The sequence below is a fragment of the Citrus clementina genome, unplaced genomic scaffold (assembly GCF_000493195.1).
Source record: "Citrus clementina cultivar Clemenules unplaced genomic scaffold, Citrus_clementina_v1.0 scaffold_6, whole genome shotgun sequence".
Classification (NCBI taxonomy): Eukaryota; Viridiplantae; Streptophyta; class Magnoliopsida; order Sapindales; family Rutaceae; genus Citrus; species Citrus x clementina.
Window position 1 is genome coordinate 14,265,166 of NW_006262139.1, and position 22,015 is coordinate 14,287,180.

At 36.0% G+C, this 22,015-nt stretch overlaps 3 protein-coding genes and 1 pseudogene across 4 annotated transcripts; 1 reads left to right on the forward strand and 3 right to left on the reverse strand.

Moving 5' to 3' along the window:
• Nucleotides 1-758: 758 nt before the first annotated feature.
• On the forward strand, nt 759-3,807 carry LOC18038777 (scarecrow-like protein 9). 2 transcript variants are annotated; one of them, XR_002904900.1, is made up of 3 exons: nt 759-935; nt 1,072-3,616; nt 3,708-3,807. XR_002904900.1 is itself a non-coding variant. In XM_006429042.2 (2 exons), the coding sequence occupies exon 2, from the start codon at nt 1,296-1,298 to the stop codon at nt 3,537-3,539; it is 2,244 nt and encodes a 747-aa protein (XP_006429105.1). In that variant the 5' UTR covers nt 759-935; nt 1,072-1,295; the 3' UTR covers nt 3,540-3,807. The 2 variants fall into 2 exon arrangements, 1 of the variants encoding a protein (XP_006429105.1); XM_006429042.2 differs by having other exon boundaries at nt 1,072-3,807.
• A 7,490-nt stretch (nt 3,808-11,297) lies between these two features.
• Nucleotides 11,298-15,570, reverse strand: LOC18038778 (UPF0161 protein At3g09310). The gene is made up of 4 exons (XM_006429045.2): nt 15,297-15,570; nt 15,127-15,189; nt 14,899-15,039; nt 11,298-11,874 (listed from the first exon to the last, which is right to left on the reverse strand). The coding sequence occupies exons 1-4, from the start codon at nt 15,496-15,498 to the stop codon at nt 11,816-11,818; spliced, it is 465 nt and encodes a 154-aa protein (XP_006429108.1). The 5' UTR covers nt 15,499-15,570; the 3' UTR covers nt 11,298-11,815.
• On the reverse strand, nt 12,925-14,642 carry LOC112097228 (annotated as a pseudogene).
• Nucleotides 15,571-16,113: 543 nt separating the features above from the next.
• Nucleotides 16,114-21,706, reverse strand: LOC18038885 (uncharacterized protein At5g02240). The gene is made up of 7 exons (XM_006429049.2): nt 21,274-21,706; nt 19,863-20,134; nt 19,731-19,767; nt 19,531-19,628; nt 19,271-19,332; nt 16,567-16,690; nt 16,114-16,446 (listed from the first exon to the last, which is right to left on the reverse strand). The coding sequence occupies exons 1-7, from the start codon at nt 21,554-21,556 to the stop codon at nt 16,327-16,329; spliced, it is 996 nt and encodes a 331-aa protein (XP_006429112.1). The 5' UTR covers nt 21,557-21,706; the 3' UTR covers nt 16,114-16,326.
• Nucleotides 21,707-22,015: the final 309 nt, after the last annotated feature.

Consider the following 22,015-nt stretch of genomic DNA (forward strand, 5'->3'; position numbering starts at 1 on the left):
GTGGCCTCCGATAATCATTCTTTTTTTTTTTTTAATGGGTTACATTTTATCAACGGACGATAGCTCTGCCTCCATATAAGATGGGGTAGGGCTTTGAACCGGGTAAATTTTAATATTTATAAAATTGACAAGAGAAAGAGAAATAAATAATTTTTAAAAAATATTTAAATGATAAATTTTTTAATTAAAAAAATGTGTAGAAAAGAGATTGAAGGGTTCAAAAGAACCCCACGGAAGAAAAGAAACTAAATTGAGTTCCTAAACTTTAAAATTAAATACGAGGGAGGTGAGGTGAGGTGAGGGCCATGTCACGTACTGGAAACTGGACAATAGGAAAGCAACCTAATTAATTTTAAAAAGAAAAGACAAATGCCAACGCAGCACGACACGTCAGATTCCACCGAAAATAACAGGTCAACCTACGAGAGACACGCACTTCAATAGTTGTTCGTCTTCACTTGAACGTCTTTACTCACTTTTGTGCCAAAAAAATGCCATCTCCCCACGTGTCGTCCACACACTTGAGCCTCATCATTTGCCCTACACACGCGCAACGGCGCAAAAGACTTAGAGGGCAAAAAAGACAATTGACTTACTACAAAAGTTGACAGCGAGAGTGCTCGACTGAGATTGTTCAGCGTTCAGTGCACATAAACCAAAAACGTACTAGTCGAAAAACACGTGTTCATATTTGAGTGGGTAAATTAGTAAATTACTAGAGTTTCATTGCGTCTCAAGATTTGGGAAGACAGCTAAAATTCAACGGCCGTGATTAACGTAGCATGCCGCTTTTCTCTTTCACTTACAGTCTAACACTCCTTTTAAGACACAACACAAACATAACTACCTGAAGTCTCTCAGTCCCAAGCAAGTCTCCCACTTAACTTAAGTCTTCAGTTTCTTCTCTCTCTATCACCATCTGGGTTTCAACTGAGGTATGTTCATTTTATTTTATTTTGAATGTTTAGTATTAATTTATTAGAATTTAATAATGTTTTAAGTTTTTGTGTATTTTCTTCTAAATGTTGACTGTTAAAAACTTGAAAGAGTTAATTTTGTTTCATGAATCAGGGTTGTTGATGGGTTTTCTCTATATGCAAGTTTCTTGTGATAAATTCTAAAAGTGGGAATCTGAAAAGGTTTAATGCTTGTTTATTAAGGGTCTACAAAGTTGGGATTTTTTAGAGCAGGAAGCTAACTTATTGAAGGAATTTTGGTTGTTTGATTGACTGGGGATTGGATACTTGCCATTGGAGGTTCTAGATTTATTGGGTTGTATTTAAAAGTTGGTGATTATGGATCCGAGGTTGAGGGGATTTCCGGGTTCTGGAAATGGGATCCAATTGAGTAATCAACCTGTGTCGGTTTTCCCAAATCAGAACCTTGTTGCAGGAAGATTTGAGAATATTTTTCTAGATCAAAGGTTTAGGGACTGTAGGTACCGTCAACCTGATCCGACACCAATCAATGTTGTCTCAAGCTCAACTGTGAATCATGAAGAGGATTCTCCAGAAGATTGTGATTTTTCAGATGCAGTTCTGAGATACATAAACCAGATGCTTATGGAAGAGGATATAGAGGAGAAGAATTGCATGCTTCAAGAGTCTTTGGACCTTCAAGCTGCTGAGAAATCATTCTATGACGTTCTTGGCAAGAAGTACCCTCCTTCCCCTGATCATAGTTTGACTTATTTTCATCAAAATGGGGAGAGCCCAGATGGTGATACCTCTAGAAATTTGCACGGTTACATTTATGGTGGCAGTGATGTGAGTAGTTATTTAATTGATAATAATTTCATCCAGAATTCAGGGGAGTATTTTAATTCTCAATTACAATCTCTTCCGCTTTCTACCATGCCTCAATCATCTTATAGCTCTTCAAATAGTGTAATTACAAGTGTGGATGGACTGGTGGACTCTCCAAGCAGTTCTCTTCAGCTTCCTGATTGGAATAATGAGAGCCAATCTATATGGCAGTTCAGGAAGGGAGTTGAGGAGGCTAATAAATTCCTACCCAGTGAAAATGAGTTGTTTGTCAATTTGGAGGCTAATCGGTTGTCATCGTGGGTGCCGAAGGGAGAGACTAACGAGGTTGCAGTGAAGGAGGAGAAAGAAGAGGTGGAAGATGTTTCATCTAATGGATCAAGGGGAAGAAAGAATCCTTACAGAGAGGATGTAGATTTAGAAGAAGAAAGAAGTAGCAAGCAGGCAGCAATTTATTCAGAATCCCCACTGCGGACAGAGATGTTTGATATGGTATTGCTTTGTTCAGGAGGTCAGTCTCCTACTGTTGCTCTTCGTGAGGCCTTGAAAAATGCATCTAGCAAAACTGTGCAGCAGAAAGGACAATCAAAAGGATCTAACGGTGCAAAGGGTCGTGGCAAGAAACAAAGTGGGAAAAAAGAGGTGGTGGATTTGAGAAGTCTCTTGATTCATTGTGCACAAGCTGTTGCCGCTGATGACCGAAGAAGTGCACATGAATTTTTGAAGCAGATAAGGCAGCATTCTTCTCCTTTTGGGGATGGAAATCAGAGATTGGCTAAATGCTTCGCTGATGGCCTTGAGGCACGCTTGGCTGGTACTGGTAGCCAGATCTACAAAGGCTTTGTTAATAAGAGAACGTCAGCTGCTGATATCTTGAAAGCTTATCAGCTATATCTTGCCGCATGCCCTTTCAGAAAGTTGTCTAATTTTACTGCAAACAAGACAATAATGAGCTTGGCACAAAATTCAATGAGACTTCATATCATAGATTTTGGTATCCTGTATGGTTTCCAGTGGCCCACCTTTATTCAGCGAATCTCAATGAGACCAGGTGGACCTCCGAAGCTACGAATTACCGGAATAGAATTTCCCCAACCTGGTTTCCGGCCGGCGGAGCGAGTTGAGGAAACAGGCCGTCGCTTGGCTGATTATGCAAAGGATTTCAATGTGCCTTTTGAGTACAATGCCATAGCAAAAAGGTGGGACACCATTCAACTTGAAGAACTCAAAATTGACAGAGATGAAGTCCTGGTTGTTAATTGCTTGTATCGAGCCAAGAACTTGCTTGATGAAACTATTGCAGTGGATAGTTCAAGAAATATTTTTCTCAATTTTATAAGGAAGATTAATCCTCATATGTTTATTCACGGGATTACGAATGGAGCCTACAATGCACCCTTCTTTGTCACCCGGTTCCGAGAGGCTCTGTTTCACTTCTCTGCAATGTTTGATATGCTTGAAACAATTGTACCTCGTGAAGATCGTGAGAGGATGGTGATCGAGAAAGACATCTTTGGCAGGGAGGCCTTGAATGTTGTAGCTTGTGAGGGCTGGGAAAGAGTGGAGAGGCCAGAGACGTACAAGCAGTGGCAGGTCCGTAACCTCAGGGCTGGGTTTGTTCAGCTTCCTTTAGACCGAGATATAGTGAAGAAGGCAACTGATCGAGTGAGGTCAGGTTACCACAAGGACTTTGTTATTGATGAAGATAACCGGTGGCTGCTGCAGGGATGGAAGGGACGGATCATCTATGCTCTTTCAGCTTGGAAACCTGTGTAGCTTGAAAATCATGCTTGTTAGAATCTGATTGTTGTCCTGACCCCTTAGATCGCTCTTGGGGATATAGTATTGCAAATGTAAGACTTTTCATCGGTTTTCATTAGCCTTGATCTGTTTATATGTTGTTACTGTTAAGCAATGCTAGTGACATGTTTGCCAACATGGCAGGTATATATGGTAGCGAAGTATTGACAAATGAAGTTTCTTGGTTCACTTCAACTAGAATGGAGAACCAGAACATGTATAATATCTTTGCAGATGTTGTATTGTGGCTGAGTTCTTATTGTTCCATCTGTATTTTAACAGGCTAAAATATATTTACCGTGTCAAAAATTAACATGTAGATGGAACTGTCAAAAATTAACGGTTCAACATGAAGCTCAGACTTTTCCTCAGTTGTTCCAGAAAACAGTATGCGTGTGAGAGTTCAGCTTCATTATCATTCTTGAATCTTAAGCAATACTGATTGCTCTATAGGCTAGCTATGCTGCTATAATGTGCAATGTGCATGTTATTAATGGACCTTTTTCTTTGTAAGCTCTAATTTTTTGTTTTTAGTATTTGTGCCCAAATGGTAATGAATGTCTTATTTGCTCCTTCCAAGTTTGATGACTGGTTCAATTTTGGTTGTACACAAATCAAATTCATAGAAGCCAAAACTGAGCTTTCAATATCCACTAAACAGATCATATTCATACAGAGACAGAAAGAGAGAGAGCTTCCAGAGTTTCAATCAGCATCTTCTTGAGCCTTTTAATATTCCATACAAGTTCCAATCGCCTAATGTGAATTTGTCCACCAGCAATGCTTTCAGCTTCTTATTTCAGTAGCATGTGGTCTTTATTCTCCTATCTTTTTGTACCATATGCAAATTGCTTAAACCTCCAAACATGGTGCGCGTAGGATTTGATTTTTAAACCTTTTGCTTCCACTGCCACAAAGAGAGAGAGTAATCAACTAAGGCATTCTTAGGCCTACCAATATGTCATCTAACCACATACGACAAAACAAAAATATAAACAAAGTCTAGCCACTACAAGGTTGCAAAATTAACATTCCAGGTCATCTATTAACTCTTCCACATTCTAGAAAACCCATCAAACTAACACTTGCCATTACTTCAATCAAGTATTGGTTGTATTGAAAATTGGTACCTAAGTTCCAGAGAGACCTGCAGTTGAGGATAGTGGACTAGTGGTCCTGTAAGATGGATATTTATTCTCGAGAATGAAGTCGATACCCACTATTAAAATTTGGGATTGATTCGTCCAACAGAGGCAACCAATTACATGGCGGAACCTTAGCCTAAGCTTCTTGCTTTTTCAGTGGGGATCGGTTACCACTATAATAATTGGAAAATGTCCAACTCTTTTACTCTCAATTTCATGGTCGTTATCTCTTTTTTCTTTTCTCAAGTTAGAGACGATAATATTGGATGAGACAGCAACGACAAGGACATCAACCGTTGCAAATAAGAAGGTAGGATTTCTAGTGGAATGGGGTCAAATTTTGTTTAACAAGTTGTCGTTCACTGGGCTACAGCTATATTTACCAGCACAGTAAGTTAGAGCTCCACCGCACTTCTAGTTGTAAATCCCAAGTTTTCGGTAACATCCCAAATTTTATCATTGTATATGCATACAATAGGTACGTAACGAAAAATTTAAGGAAGTAGTCGAGAATTAAGGGTAGATATAACTAACGACTATACCCTAGTAATAATATTCTCTTTGGAGAAGAAATCCAATAACTTTTTTTTTTTTAATATAACAAAGTTCTAAGCAGATCCTTAGTTGCCTTAAAACAAGGTCTATAGACAAGATTCATAAGAACCCACAAAGTAGAATCTGTGATGTGTGGAAAAGAAAAGATGGGAGGCACAGAAATAATTCATTCCATTGGACGAATACATCGCACAAAGATACAAACTGCAAATCTAAAATTTGTCAAGGGAATCTCACTAGAAATATCGAGAGCAATATGGCGAATAAGAAAAGAAGACGTTGAAAAGGAATTTAGAGCTGGCAAAATCCAATGATTGGCCAGTTCAGAGCCAGAGTTCTACCACACAAACCACTTATATTTTGCGGTTATTTATGATTTCACACCTCATGATTCTAGAAAGAGGCATACAAACCTAGCCATCGACTGAAAAGAACTAGTGAAAGAGAATTAATACTACTATGATAATCTAATGTTTGCTTATAGCAAAGACTACCAACTCATTTCTATGACAAATGATGACAACAACCATCATTACAAGATGCCAATTAGGGATGGCAATTGTACCCGTAAACCAGCAAACCCGTAAATTTGCCCAAACCCGTCCGATGCAGGTAATTTTATCCGTTGCGGGCGGGTTTAATATTATAAATAAAAACTCGCACATGGATGCGGGTGGATTTGGTATTAACCTTATATTCGGTGGATACCCGCATGGATATCCATTAGACCCACAATATTTTTTCTAAATATTTTTAATTTAATTTTAATCTAAAAATGTATAAAGAAAATAATGTTATTATTCAAATTACCAAATAGCCAAAGGCCTAAAGTTGTGTATGTGTGTACGTGGCACATCTCCTATTTTAAAGTCGTGACCTAAAAGAAAACTAAATGCATTTTCCTTTGACTTAGCCGCACACCCATCTGACCATCTCTTATCTCTGTCTTCATTCAATCATTCTTTTTTTTTTTTTCAGCCGTGACCTTGTGACAGTGAGCCAGCGCCCTACGCCCAACTTAATTCATGGATTATTATATATCTATTATAATTTTATACGTACTATTTTTCTTTAACTTAATACATGAATTATTTTATTATTGTAATTCTTTTCTTCGAATTAGTATTTGAAGATATTAATCTTAATTATTATTGTAGGCATTGTGTTAGATGGGTGCTTATGATGGTAACTGAAATGAATATTTTCTCTTCGAGCTTGTTTTAAATGATAATACGAAATGTAATTATTATTTTTAGATACTAGTTAGTGTTTTTCAAATAGATTTGTGTAATTTATACTTAAATTTGAGAATTTGTATTGGATTGATGTTAAAATTTTATTTTTTTATTTACATTGTTTAAATATAAAATTGAGTATGTTATATGAAATTTGAGGTTATTATTATAAATTTATATATTAAACATTTGTGATTTTAAATATAGAAACCCGCAAAAAAATCCGCCGGGTACCATTGCGGGTTTGATAATTGTCAAAACCTAATGCGGGTGGGTTTTTAAAAAAAAATTAAAATCTGCTCTGGGTTGCAGGTGGATTTGGTAATTTAAATTTTGTACGAATTTGGGTTTGGTAATGGCAAACCCGCTGCGGGCGGTGCCCATTGCCATCCCTAATGCCAATCATCATGTATCTCTTGGTTTTAAAAATATAACGATGTGTACAATGCCGAAAATGTTTCATTTTCTTATAAGCGGGTTAAATATTTAGGCCTTTCCAATTCTCACTATTCAGTCATCATTCCACCATACAAAAAAACACCGTGAATAAGTAGTGTTACGTAAAAATCCGGTCAACTATAGAATTAATTTAGGTGGGGGCGATATAATAAAAAGACAAATAATTAGCATGGTTTTACTCTTGGCTTACGTCAACGGGTAGTGAAAACAAATCTTTCATTAGGATCGCAATTACAATTAAACTCCCACTCTCTTCCTTACTTTTTTTCCATGCTTGTTCCCCAACTAAGAGAGACCATTTATTTATAGCTCTCTACAGATATGATCCATGTCTAATTGAAACTCATCCTAATTGTCCTCTATCATTTAGGATTCTAATTATAAAATATTTTTTTATTTTCTAACTGATTCTATCCATGTCAAGCCTCATCTATTCTACTTCTGAACCAAGCAATATCCTTTAATTGTTGATTTTTATTTAACTGGCCTTAATACAACAATAGCTCCTCTACTTAGACTTGGTCTTTTTGGGTGGTCCATGATCTAAAATCGGATCTACAATCCCAATGGGCTTATGGTCCATGATTTATTTTGCTATCCCCTACTCTTGGGGTGCATGAATTCCAGCCCCCATCATTCTTGTGGAGCATGGCTCCTGCTCTCACTCTTGAGGGGCATAGTTACTACTCCCCACTTTTGGGGAGCATGATTTCTGTTGGTCCCTATTCTTGGGAAGCATGGCTCCTGCTCCCCACTCTTGAGGAGCATGACTTTTCAACTTCACTATTCCTGCACACTCTTTTGTTGACTTTTTATATGTTTTGTACAATAGCTGCTCCTCAGCTCTTAGTTTCTAGTTCCACTAGAATAAGAAGCATAAAAGCTCAAGTTGTTTCTCCCTCCATACTTTCTATATAAACCAATTTTTACACCATTCATCGATATCATTGAGTTTTCATCTCTTTGACTTTCACTTTTCCTAGTGAGTGTTTTTCTTTTGGAATTTTTAATGTCTTCAAATTCCAAAGATAATCCTAACTCCTTCTACCATGACTACTTTAATGATGAAGATTTTTATTATTCTATATCAACTGACCAACCACCCCTTATCCTATATCAAATGACTACTTTTATTATCCTATATCAAATTCCAAGGATAGTCTTAACTCCTTCTACCATGAATACTTTGATGATGATGATTTTTATTATCTTATATCAACTAACCAGCCACCCCTTACTGTAAATTTTACTCCAGCATTATTATCCTTAATAACCAAACCATCCTTAATAACCAAACCAACTTTCAATCTGATTCTGACTGGTCCATCGATGAGGCAGGGCATACGATATTTGAAAAATCCATATCATCGCTTAGAGTAAATACGAGATCCATAGTTCAATTGAACTTAAAAGCAAAACTAGTGAGCTTGCCAGTTAGCATCCTTCTGGGTCCGTCGCTTTTTACCCTAACTTTCTCCAATATGGCGTTAGGTTACCATTACACTTTTTTTTTAGATACATGCTTATCTGCTTTAACTGTGCTCCGGCACAGCTTTACCCCAATGTTTGGTACACCATAATTGGCGTGTATGTCGCATAGAAATTAAGAGGTTTCCTATGCTCTACATTTAGTCAATTTCAACGAGATGGCTCCTAGAAGGATTCTTGGCTTTTTGTCTTTGGGGATTGAGAGTTAATGAATTTTCGTGACATGTATCCTACGTATCGAGTTCCAATTAACTTTTCCACCCCAAGTAACTTCATAGGAAATCTTTGCAGAATATGTTTTTTTTACTCTATGTGCTTAATGTTCTTTATAATAGTGTCATAGAGCTATGCCTCTATCGATCTTGCTGAGCAAGGTTAGATCGACGAAGATTTAAAGACCCTGAAAAACTTGTGGTTCTAAAAATATCTTTCTCAAATAGGCTTTCTAACTGCTTGGGACTTCCTGCTTCTGCTATTATTCCACTAGCAGGTGAGCTTCTCTTCAAGAATAACAATTTTTATGCTACATAAATATTGTAACATTTTACTTTTTTTTTTTTTTTAACTATGCCTTCGGGAGACGACATTGTTAGGAAAAAGAAGAAAATAGACAAGTATTCAGCCTCAAAGATCAGTAGAAAACTCAGGAATAAGCCATCCTTTCAAGCTCTAGAATCATCACCTCAAGCTGTGGGATCATCCTCCCACGCAGTTGCAATTGTTCAAGGGTTGCACCAAAAACCTAAAACTGCATGAAAGAAGATCTTTTACCACATGAAAGGCTCATTAGTTGGTAAACTCACCGAAATTGACTAAATGCAGGGCTAGAGAACCCTCTTAATTTTCATGCAACACACATAGCAATCATAATGCACCAAACATTGGGACAAAACTGTGTTAAGAGCATAGTTGAGGCAAATAAATTGTACCTCAAAACTAGCCTCTTAATTTTCATGCAACACACATAGCAATCATGATGCACCAAACATTGGGACAAAACTGTGTCAGAGCAAAGTTGAGACATATAAATATGTACCTCAAAAAAGGGTGTAATGGTAACCGAACGCCATATCAAAAAAAGTCAGGGTGAAAAACAATAGCCCTAGAAGGAGGCTGACTGGTAAGCTCACTAGTTTGTACTTTTTTAAATTCAATTGAATTTAGGATCTCATATTTGACTCAAAGGGATGAGATGAATTTTTCAAATATCCTATTCCCTACCTTATCGATGGACCAATCAGAGTTAGACTAGAAGTTAGTTTGGTTAGCAGGGATATAATGCGAGAGTAAAATTTACAATAAGAGGTGGTTGGTCGGTTGATACAGGATAATAATTATCATCAGAGTAGTCATGGTAGAATGAGTTCGCATTATCCTTATAATTTGAAGACATTGAAAATTTTAAAAGAAAAACAAAATATACTCATCAGGGAAAGTGAAAGCCAAAGAGATGTAAACTCAACAATGCCGACAAATGGTGTAAAAGATAGTTTATATAGAAGGCATAAAGAAAGAAATGACTTGAGCTCTTATGCTTTTGATTCTAGTAGAAATAGAAATTAAGAGTTGGGGAGCAGCTGTTGTACAAAATGTGTAAAAAGTCAACAAAGGAGTGTGTGGAAATGATGAAGTTGAATAGTCATGCTCAACAAGAATGGGGAGCAGAAGCCATACTCCCCAGGAATGGAGACCAGTAGAAACCATACTTTCCAAGAGTGGGGACCGACAGAAGCCATGCTCCCCAAGAGTAGGGAGTAGAAGCCATGCCCCCTAAGAGTGGGGAGCAGGAGTCACCCTCCCCTAGAATGGAGACCAACAACTAAGAATAGGGACCAGCAACCATACTTCCCAAGAGTAGAAACCAGTAACCATGCTCCCCAAGAGTGTTTAGCAGGAGCCATGCTTTTTAAGAGTGGGGACCAAAGATCGTGCTCCACCAAGTGTGAAGACCAGAATTTATACATCTCGAGAATAGGGAATAGCAAAATAAGTTATAAATCATAAGCTCATGGGACCATAGACTCGGTCCCCATGAGCTTATGGTCCATGACTTATTTTGTTATTCTCTACTCTTAGAGCACATGAATTCTAGTCCCTACACTTGGTAGAGCACAATCTCTAGTCCTCACTCTTCGGAAGTATGACTGTGGTACCCACTCTTGAGGAGCATGGCTCCTAGTCTCCACTTTTGAGGAGCATGGCTGTTAGTCCTCATTCTAATTTTAGTCCCTACACTTGATAGAGCACAATCTCTAGTCCTCACTCTTCGGAAGTATGACTATGGTACCCACTCTTGAGGAGCATGGCTCCTAGTCTCCATTTTTTAGGAGCATGGCTGTTAGTCCTCATTCTTGGGGAGCACGGTTTCTATTGGTTCCCGCTCTTGGGGAGTATGACTCCTGCTCCCTACTATTGGGAAGCATGACTTTTCAACTTCACTATTCATGCGCATTCCTTTGTTGGCTTTTACACATTTTGTACAACAAGTATAAAACTTAAGGTAAGCGAAAACAAGAACAGAGTTTACATGAATATAAAGAAGATACAAAGGAAAGAACGATAATTTAGGCATGAAGGTCAACAACACTTCTGGAAGTTCCCTTTTCTCAACAAGTTCTCGAGAATATTTGGTAGATAAATATTTGTCTAAGTTGTTTAGCCTCTGGTATACAAGTTCCATGGCAAGAGCTGTTCCATATGAAAAGTTATTCTTTCTTTTTTTGGCTATAAATACAAATGAAAACTCTGATTCAACCATATTCTGAACAGAATACATAGACAAGAACCACTATATAAAAGAGAGATCTTTCAGAGGACCAAACATCAGTTCAGAAATCAGACACCACCGAGTCTAGTTTCTCACTATATCTTGGTATTTCGATTTACAAATCTAGTAATTCCTTTAAAGCTCAAGTCTGTGACAACAACATACTAATTCTCTGACGTCAGCGAATAAAGAAGACTGTGGCTAATTACATTAATAACTATTTTCTACCTAGCTGTCAAGGCTTCAGGGATCCGGATTGAAGTTTTCATAAATTTGCAAAACAAAAGACTGAGAGCCCAGCAAACTGTAACTGTTCTAGCCAAAAGCCTTGAAAATTAACACATAAAATCTAATAGTAAACCACTATATAATTGTATATTAAGAAAAACTCATAATTAAGCAGGGACTCTACATTGTATTCTTGAGTATGAAAGTGTAATTTACAATCTTGGGACACAGACTGAAAAAAGAATCAATGCAAAGTAAGTACTTTATCCGCATGCCTACCGCTTACTTGGCCAAATAAGCAATTGTTCTCTGAACCTTTAGCCTCAAGACTCTGAAAAGTACCATTTTGCTTGGCAGCTATTAGACTATATGCTGTCATACTTCAGGTGGACTTTCCTCATCAAACCATCGAGGAGGATCAAATCCGGACCCACCTAAAGAAAAATGAATTATTTCAGAAGTAATCTGGAAAAGCTCATATAGTAAGGAATTGGAAAAAAACGTCAACCTTGGCTAGAAAGAGCTATCCATTCAGTATAATTGTTAAAATTCATAAGGGCAAAGATGTGTAAGAATTGGTTTCTAGATTTCTCCTTTTTATTTTTAATTTTAGAAAGACAAACAACTTAACACTTATATTTAAATCTTAAAAAGAAAAACATGTTTTTCCATATTTAGACATTCAAGTCTATTGCGATCTCAGGCTAATTCAAAAATATCATATTAAAAAAAAAAAAAAACGCACGCTAGCATAATCTAGAGCAATATTTAGTTCATTATTTGCAACATCCAACCTCATTACACCACTAAATTGTACTTCTTTCTTCTTTATTGACATATGGCCCTCTAGTTATTGGCTTGCTCTAGCCAACAAGTTAGAAAAGGGACAAGTTTGAAATTTTATTGAAATATTCTCTTAGCTCACCACAAAATAAATTTTTTCTTAGGGTAAAAGGAATAAATAATGTGGGAAGAGAAAGGAATACCAGGTTAAGGTAAAAGAGGAGATATACATCACATTCAGAGAAACCATTGGGAATGAACATAAATGTCCTTAGTTCTATAGATCATGGTGTGATTCATTATATGATAGTAGTCTGTGTTTAATAAATAATTAAAAAATGAAAAAACGACAGATGTTAAGAGTTTTATTGGGAGTTGAATACTTTTAAGCTTCAAGGGAATGAACAGTTCAAAATCTGATGGATCTCCTAACCACACACAAAAAGAAAAATACTCAAGTCAACAAAGAGCACCTGAAAAAACCATATGGAGGATATTAATTATGGACCATTAAGAACTAGAAGCACAAAACTTGATGTCTTTGGTTTTAATTGAATGGCAAAATGAAAGCAAAAGAGATTGAGAACAAAAGTTCTAGATGAAACTTAATAAGTATGATGAGAAAATAAGAGTTTTTTGGATCTTGTCGAAAGCTTCAAAATGACATTATATGCTTAATAACTCTGACATTGGGAGCCTAATTATGTGTATCTGAAGGGGTGTCTTACATCATCAAAGAAAGTAGGTCTTTTATAACATACAAAACTCACGCCAAAAATACCAACCAGTAGTTCAAATGTTTATAGACTCGCAATCTGGCTACTAAAAATAGCTTTCTAACTTAAATAAGCTCTTTTAGCTCCTGCTCAAATAAAGAAGCAAAAATATCCAACTCTTGCTTCTCTAAGACCAAATCAATCTCGACAACCCCAGGACCATCTCTACTCTCCACCAAAGAGATAGATCCTGCGCTGAATACTGTCAAAATTTCCACCTTCTCTGGCCTTCCTCACCCAAAATCAGATTTGTAAGCATCAAAGCGGTTGGAGCCAATAACCCCAAGCCCCTGTGCTCCTTGTGCTACTGATTTCATCATGGGCATTAACTTCACAAGCTTTTCCTCAAATCCTTCTAGAGTTAATCCATCCTCTAACTCTTTGATCATATCACTTAACTTCTCTGCAACAAATAAAACTCCAGTTTCCTCCATGAAATCTCTAGTTTTTGCAACCATGGCACGAGTCCCAACACAATTACCGAAATAATTCATTGGGATTGGGAGATCCAAACACTTCCTATAATCTGCTGTGAACCCAAACAAAACATCTCTATTGTTTTCTGCTCCTTTGGCTTTAACCATGCAAGAGTATACATAAGCACCTGTAAGCACAAAAGTTGATAAATGTAGTTTGTCGAATTTTTTCACTTCATTTCCATTAACCTTATCCAAAACAGACAATATGTTATCCCTAAGTTCCTTAATATCTTCACATGTCAACACAAATGTAGCTTGAACCAAATTGTCCAAATCGACAAAGCTTGGCAAACTCTTCAAGCTTCGTTTGTTGGGATTGGTATCTGACACAGTAAAAGCTAACCAATTGTTAATGAACACCATGTCAATCCCCGTTGGATCTCTGATGACAGTCCAGTCAAACGATAGAGTAAGTTCTGGTGATAAAGAGGGGTTTTCTTCATCTTGTTTGCATTAAGAAGCCCAAGACTTCATAAACATTACTGAACTTCTTCCATCGAATATAATATGGTGAGTTGAAATGCCAATGCAAAACCCTTCATTTGGAAACATTGTTATTTGGATAGCAATTACCGCTGCTTTATCGTCAGAGGTTGACAACTGGGATGTCAAGGGTGTCAAAGGAAGAAATTCAACAGCTTCATGAATTGCATTTCCACAGAGATAATTGAAGTCGGTGTTAGACTCAGCAACAGTGACTGAAACACCGTCTTTGGGAAGTAGTAGATGGCTGGTTTTGCGGCATCTAAGGGCCACATGAGACTATCGGCAAGAGGAAGACAGTGAAGAAGAGTAATAGAAAGAAAGTGCTTAAGCTTGGGGAAAATTATTGAGTGGAAAAAATCAGCCGTTAAATTAGTGACCTGACAGAAGAAGAGGCGTTCTATAGGATGAAACTTGAACCAATATGTATCAAATAAAGTTAGAGGGAAAGAAAACTCAGTGGTTGAGCTGAAGAAAGGAGTGATTCTCGTAACCTCATGTATTTTCACTTTGTTATTAATGCTTTTTTCCATGATAGATTTAACAAGAAATTAAGAAGCAAGCTAAAACCCCTAGAAGCAACACTCTTGTACCGTGTTTAGAGCATTGATGTAGACTATATCATGAATTTGTCTCTTTTATGAATCCAATAAGCAATTCCAAGTGTAAAGTTGACAGAATCTTGGAACTGCTGAATTTTAAACCTAGGCCAAACATAAAGAGACACAAATGCACAAACACAAACAAAATGATAGTACTTATGAGTTAGACTAAAGAAAGAGTTAGATGGTTTTGAATATGACCTATTTTGCTATTTCTTATTTGTTATCAAAAAGTTCAATCCAAGAAGCTATTATTCTAAACCAACCAACGTAAACAACGGACAAAAGGGTTCCAAAAATGAATTTCAAAAAGGAGAATAAAGCAACTGAATTACCAAGAGGATTGCAGCGACAGAGACGCCAAGCAGTCAAGACAGTGCCCTTTACAACTCCATATTTCTTGTACGCTTGCATTGAGTACTCACTACATGTTGGCACATATCTACAACTCCTCGGCATCAGTGGCGAGATTTCCCCTGTTTTCACCAATACCCATTTCAATGATTTGATAGAATTCACCAAAAATTCAAAAATTAACAAGATAAAAAGCGAAAGGGACTTACTTTTGTAAAAGCTCAGCATAGATAGTGCAGCTCTGACTCCCAAACTATTGACCTCTTTATCATCTAATTAAAAATCCAAAACCCATCAAATTTCAGAGTCAAGAAGTTAAAATATTGAATTTTTTCCTTTTTTTCTGTCGAGAGAAGAGAGAGTGAGGGGGACCTCAGACCTTCTTGCGGAGTGTTCGGATCCGAGTCAGTGCCCAATCCACGGACGGTTACGATACGGTGCGTTTTGGTTTTCGCGGGAAGGCGAAAAGCGGAAATATGGTTTTGGTTTTTACGGTGATATTTGGATGAACTGAAATTAGGGTTCTGGAAATGAAGCGAGGTGGACAAGGGTTTGTTATGGCAGTTAAGTGAAACCGCCATTTCAACTGTCCAAGTCTTCTGTTGAGCTCATTTGCGCGCTCACTTTGCGATTTACTGATTTAGAGTTTTTTTTTTTTTTTTTTTTTTAAAGTTGGATGAAACGACGGCGCTTACGTAACTTAGAGACAACTGCAAAACAAAAATTCAAAAGAAGTGAGCACCCGAGTATCAAATCAAACTAATGTGTGACGTTGAGATATCGCTCTAACAGTCGTTTTAGTCTCCAGTCACGGATTCGAATTTTAATGAGTGAAGTATTTTTTTTTTTAATATTGATTATACATTAAATTACTATATTATACAAATATTAATAATAATTATTATTATAACAAATATATTATGTTAATATTTACAATCAAATATACATAATTGAAACTTATATTATTATATTAAATTCTGTAAAATACATATCCAGACAAATAATCTCTCACTTTTATACTCCACTCGTATTTCGCAATAAAAAAAATTTTATAAATATTAAGAACATTTAGCCCCCTCAATACTTTTGTGAGAACTTGAACTATTTAAAAAAAAAAAAAAAAGAGAGAGAGAGAAGTCCTTTTTCAGCGCTTAATATATTTTATATTTGATCTTACCTTAGGAGAAGCTTGAAAATCAAAAGCACCGAATCCACTCTATTCATCCATGTGAAAAGTTCCAATACCAATAGACAACTATCCAATGCAAGTGCGGAGAATATCTTTCGCATAAAATTGTTTTACACCAGCTTTTAGAAATCTTCGGCATTCATTTATTCATTCCCCTTTTTAATACAAGGCATTACAGTTTTCTAACATAAAAACTCAGGAGGAGAATGGCGACTGAGACTCAGAAACGAGTAGTAATTTGAGAAAAGAGAGCTTTAAAATCCTTTGTGGGTGTGCCAGTTCCCTCAGGCTTTGAGGCCAGATCAAATGCCTTAAATTTGGCCTCCTCAAACTGTAGTGCCTGTTGAGGGAGAACAAAAAGCGCATGTAAATAACCACTCACATTACTCTAAAAAGATTGAGATTATCTTGAAATAAATTAATGTGCATTCTTGCATTAGCACAATTCTTATGTTCATACCTGAATGCAGACTTCGGCAACATCGGCCCTGGCAATTGTCCTTGTTTCTGTCTGAAGAAGTTCATCATCCTTACCGACAAGCAATTCTCGGATACCACCTTCTTTATCCTGAAGGCCTCCGGCCCTAGACAATAAACAGAAGAGTCTCAGAGGTCTAAAATTAAATAACTAATAACTTACAATGAGCAACATGTTACTTCAATAGCTTGCCAAAATCACCACCCTTGCATTGGTTTCAATTTGAGGTCAACCTGAGCTAATCTACCCTGGGATGCATCTCATGTCTCAAATCTATGCGAGCCTGCCTCTGTGTGTGTGTGTGTGTGTGAGTGAGAGAGAGAGAGAGAGAGAGAGAGAGATAGAGTGACTGAGAGCAATTTATTACATATTTACAGTAGCCTTTTGCACATCAAATGCACCAAATTGGGAGGAGGGATCATCAAATGATCTTTTCTTACCCAAAACTTTCAAGAAATATATGATGATTTGTATATCGAAGAAGCCATTTGAGTTTAGAAACTATTGTTTGAATCAAAAAACAGAATAATGGAATTGTGAGGCGTTGTTTCAAAACTTTTGTTTGAAGACAACTAGGTTGATGTGTGTGTGTTACACCCTCCAAATTGATTGGCGTCTATTACCCAACCCGATTCTCAAGGTGGAGATACACTTCACAACACACTCCTTGGATATCCACCACTTCGTGATAATTGTACTGGACTTTTGCTTAGAAAAAATTTAGGATTAAGAATGAGTAATGATCTAGTGGGTAACATTGCTCACATTATGGTGAGCGACACTATTACATAGTGTTATCAAGTTAATCCACAACTTCAACACTATTAGTAGCAAGTCACAGAATTATGGTACACTTCAACACTATTAATAGCAAGTCACAGAATTATGGTACGTGCCTGTTTGCTCACCATATGTTGGGCAAAATTGCTCACTATATATAAAAGGGACAGGGCAGATACAGCAGTCAACTTTTTCTTTTTCTTTTTTTCTTGCCCATGCATAACGATTTGACACAAAATTCTAACTATCATATTAAAGCTTGATTCAAGGTTGAAGGATGAAATGGATTTTTTTTTTTTTCATTAATGGACCCCACTAATTATACTTAGTACTCTCTTCAATTTTTCTTTCCTCTCAACCTCAGTCCGTTGTTTTATGTTATCTTTCTTCAAAATGTTTTTTTCTTTCTCAGACCGAAGAGAAAAAAAATTTGTGGTAGAAGAATCACAAATGTGCATAGAGAAAAGGAAATAAAAAATGTTGTTATGTGATGATAAATAAATAGTAAATAATGCTTCAAGATTCAACACTTCCAGTCCTCTGAAAAAGAGGACAAATAGACATTGCCAAGTTTGGCAGATACAACTAATCTTATTATTTTGATGAAACAGTGCCTCACAGTTAAAGTTGGTATCAAATAGATTAAAAATAATGAGAAAAGAAAAGAAAATTAATAATCGTCCCACAGATGAACCATCATTTTCCTCAGCCTAATTGACTAAACATCATAAGAATTTATCATATTTTAAGAGCTTTAACAAATTGTCAATCTGTAACTAAAAGGGTTTATCAAAAAGTTAAATTGATAGAGTAATGTGGAACAACAAGCAAATTCATCCACCCAAATGGTCTAAAAGAAATAATTTTCTTTTTCTTCTTTTAAGTTTACAATGCTTGTTCTCTTCTCTGTAAGAAATTTTTGAAAGAGAAATACTATAAAAGGATCAACAAAGAGATGGAAGAGAAGACTTAATTATTCCTATGGAATTGAACCATATGCAGAGATCAATCAACTGGGTGATTCTCTAAGAATACATTAAGTCCATAAATTAAATTAGATTATGTAGTAAAAAGTTGTATGGAAAACTATTTTTCATTTTTCTTCTACTTGTACCAAAAAAATTTAAAAAAAATATCTTTTTCTTACGACATGTGAGATTTAAATATTTGAAATTTTACATATAATATTTGCAAAATAGAATGTGGGACCTACACTCAAGCTGCAGTTTAAGAGAGAAAGCAAGTATTGTGCTTTTTCACATTTGTAAGAGAGATTGAAAACCAAATAGAACTCATTTTCATAGAACACAAAATCTTAGTAAAAAATAAGGCTTCCCAACCAAGTTGTACCTTTTTTCTCTTTTTGTAAAATTGAAAACAATTGGCAAAAAAGGGGAAGGGGGGAAGCAGTTTTTTTTGTTTTTTTACTAATAGTGTTTTCTTTGACAAACACGAAAAAGAGTTAAACATGTTCAGTAGACTTTACTTTTGAATCAATTCTGTTTTTATATGAAAATTAGTAGTATACATTTTTTTTCACTTTTTCTTTACAAATGCAAAACACAAAAATTTATTGGTCCCACCTTATCAACAAAACAAATTATTCACAAATGCAAAACACAAAAATTTATTGGTCCCACCTTATCAACAAAACAAATTATTCTTTCTATTTTTTGGTCCCACAAGAATAATAGAAAAGAAAAATCATAGAACTATTTGTATGATTACATTATAGTTGTTTTTTTTCTATTTTTAAGTAATGTTTTAATATTACATTGAAGTTATACTTTTCTAGTTTTCTATCTAAATATGTTTTTTTCCCCATTCCACACGTTTTTCAAATTTTATTAATTTTCTTGAAAAATAAAGTTATTATGATAATAAACATGAATTATAATTTGAATACCTTATAATTGTGTATGGAATACCAGAGTCAGCCAAATACTGCTCAGCCTTTCTTTTCCAAACCTGTAAACAGAGCATAATTAAAACAGCAGTTCTCTTCGAAAATTGTTTACCCCCTCTGAAAAAGAAAGATAGGCATAACAACAAAGGGGAAAAACTAAAAGATAGATTCATACAACAAACAAGGAATGACTCTAACAAAACATAGACTAAATAGCTACAAGTTATTAATCTAAAAATATATAAGAAAAGATTACGAACCAATATATTGCCATTGCCCAAACTGTTCAAGGGATGATTAAGATTTGTTCCTCCCATCGATCCAACCAACACAATTTGCTTCACTCCAGCAGCCTTAGCTGTTCATGAAAATTGTTTAATTCATCTACTATTTAATTTTGCGAAAAAAAAGTAAAACGAAGTATTTTGAATTAATGAAAAGAAAGAAAGTAGATACTCACCAGCATCAATTTGATTTTTCTGACCAATCCAATCAACCTAAGAAGCAAACATATCTCATTAAAGTAAGGAAGAAAACAAGGAGAAAAAAATAAATGTCAGAATTCTCAAACAAGAATACACGTAAATATTACCTGTTCAGGATATGCACCCTCTTCAAAGTAGAACTCAGGCCTTCCACCTTTGGCAGGATCAAAATCAGGTTTCATCTTTGGTACTGCACTTGTGAGAATTAAGAGAGCATCGATTCCTTGGATTGCAGGAATGATGCTATTAGAGTCCCTTATGTCACCAATAAAAAGATCATCTGCTCCGCCAATTTTCTGCTTGCTCTCCTCAGTTCTGACCAAACCTCTAGCAGCATATTGCTCTGACCTCTCCTTTAATTTCTTATAAACTATTTGACCTGCCGAAGTCCGCAATGGGAAGATGTCAATAGAGAAAAATGAAGAGAAAAGAAGAAGAAATGATAAATTGATGATCCATAAGACAAGAAGGAACTATGTATGTCTTTATCCTTTTCATTTCTGCAGAGAAAGCAACTATATGTCATACCAGAATAATTTAAATGTTAGTGAAACTTGTATTCATGTTATAATCAGAGAATATACACAGATCGATGATTACTACACCGCAATAATCTAGTGAATTAACAGAAAGTCCCAGATAGACAACAAAACTCAAGCATTGTCGTTTGTCAAATGTCCATTTGCCATTTGGTACAATGAAATCAATTCCATCTAATAAATAAAAAGGCATCAGGCAATCATATGTCACCAATTGGATATCTGACAGAAAAATGTAAAATTGCAAGAATATGTAGTTTTTTTTTTTCCTCAATCCCTTAAAATTCACCATGTAACAAGCTTGTTAATCATTTAACTGACTTCACTTTTATGGAATGAGCAAAATGTACATACCCAATGGATTAAAATTACTTTTGGTGAATGGGAATTCATCAAAATCAGCAAGCTAGCTAAAAATGCAAAGGAAGCCACAACAATAGACCAGTGTGAGGAGACAAAACTAGATCATAAGTCATAAAAAGAGATGGCATCCAGATCCAGTTGAACTGATCAACCAATGAAACGGAAACCAAACAACCAACTTTGACAAGCTTATCTCAACCAACAGCACCAATTCTAGGCCTGTAACCTGCCTGCGTATTTAGAGCCTAATTGTAATTTTACCTCATCAAAAATTCACCACAAAATCAAGAAAAAGGAAAAAAACAAAAAATCTCATACTGTTGAGTAGGTAACTAACAAGCTCATGTTGGCTAAGTTTCAACTACGGAAACAGTTTTGCTTAGTCACTGTTTTGCAGTGATGTACTAAACAGACTGTTAAACATAACAATTAGGCTCCTAATCCATCAACTCAATTGTATTCAACAGATTTTAAAATTTAGAATTAAGAAAAGCTTACGCACTCTGACGCCAGCGAAAAATGATCACGGGATATAGGATTTTATAGCAAGCTAAAAAATGACAATTAATTTGGATAATCACATAATTAAGAAAACAAAAAAAAGGTAAAAAATTACCGGTTCGACCACCAGCGCCGGTGACAAGAACGGTACTCTTAGCCATCGATAAAACTTTGACTGCTTCGGTTTTACTGACGCAACTCCTTCGGTATCTCGTTCTCGGAAGTGATGTTAGTGAAGAAGGAGAATAGCGAGCGCGGAAAGCGTGAGAAGAAAATTCTGGAAGGCTGTTGAGGAATGGTATTGATGACGCCACCTGACGGCATTTATTACGAGAGTGACCAATGCTGCCTGATGGTGACGATGCGGAAATGAATGTGACGCGTGTAAGCGTAGCCATTGATCAAGAATTAGCTTACTTGTCCATCCGGCCGTCAGTCAATCACAGGAGCGAAACTGTGACGAGCGACGCGCAACTGCCCCTCCTTTTTCCTTCGTAGCCGTTAATCAATCAGGTTGGTTGGTTGGTTGTTACATTGATTTTCTTATCCTCTTCTCTCTGATGTCACCTTATCTCTTGTCGTAAGTTTTTTCCACTCACCATTTTTTACCACGCGCTGCTCCACAGTTTTTGATAATCTGACTAATTAAGACTACTCAAAGTTGATTATATTCGTATTACTTCGGTTTTTTTTTTTTTTTGGAATAGTATTAGTTCGTCAGTCATTAATGATTAACACCGTTTGATTGAAGATTAGTATAATTGATTTGGTAGCATTAGCCATTCAAAAAAAAAGAAAAGAAAAGGATTTGGTTGCATTAGATTTTGATGCCAAAATTGACTCTAATTAGGCGTTTA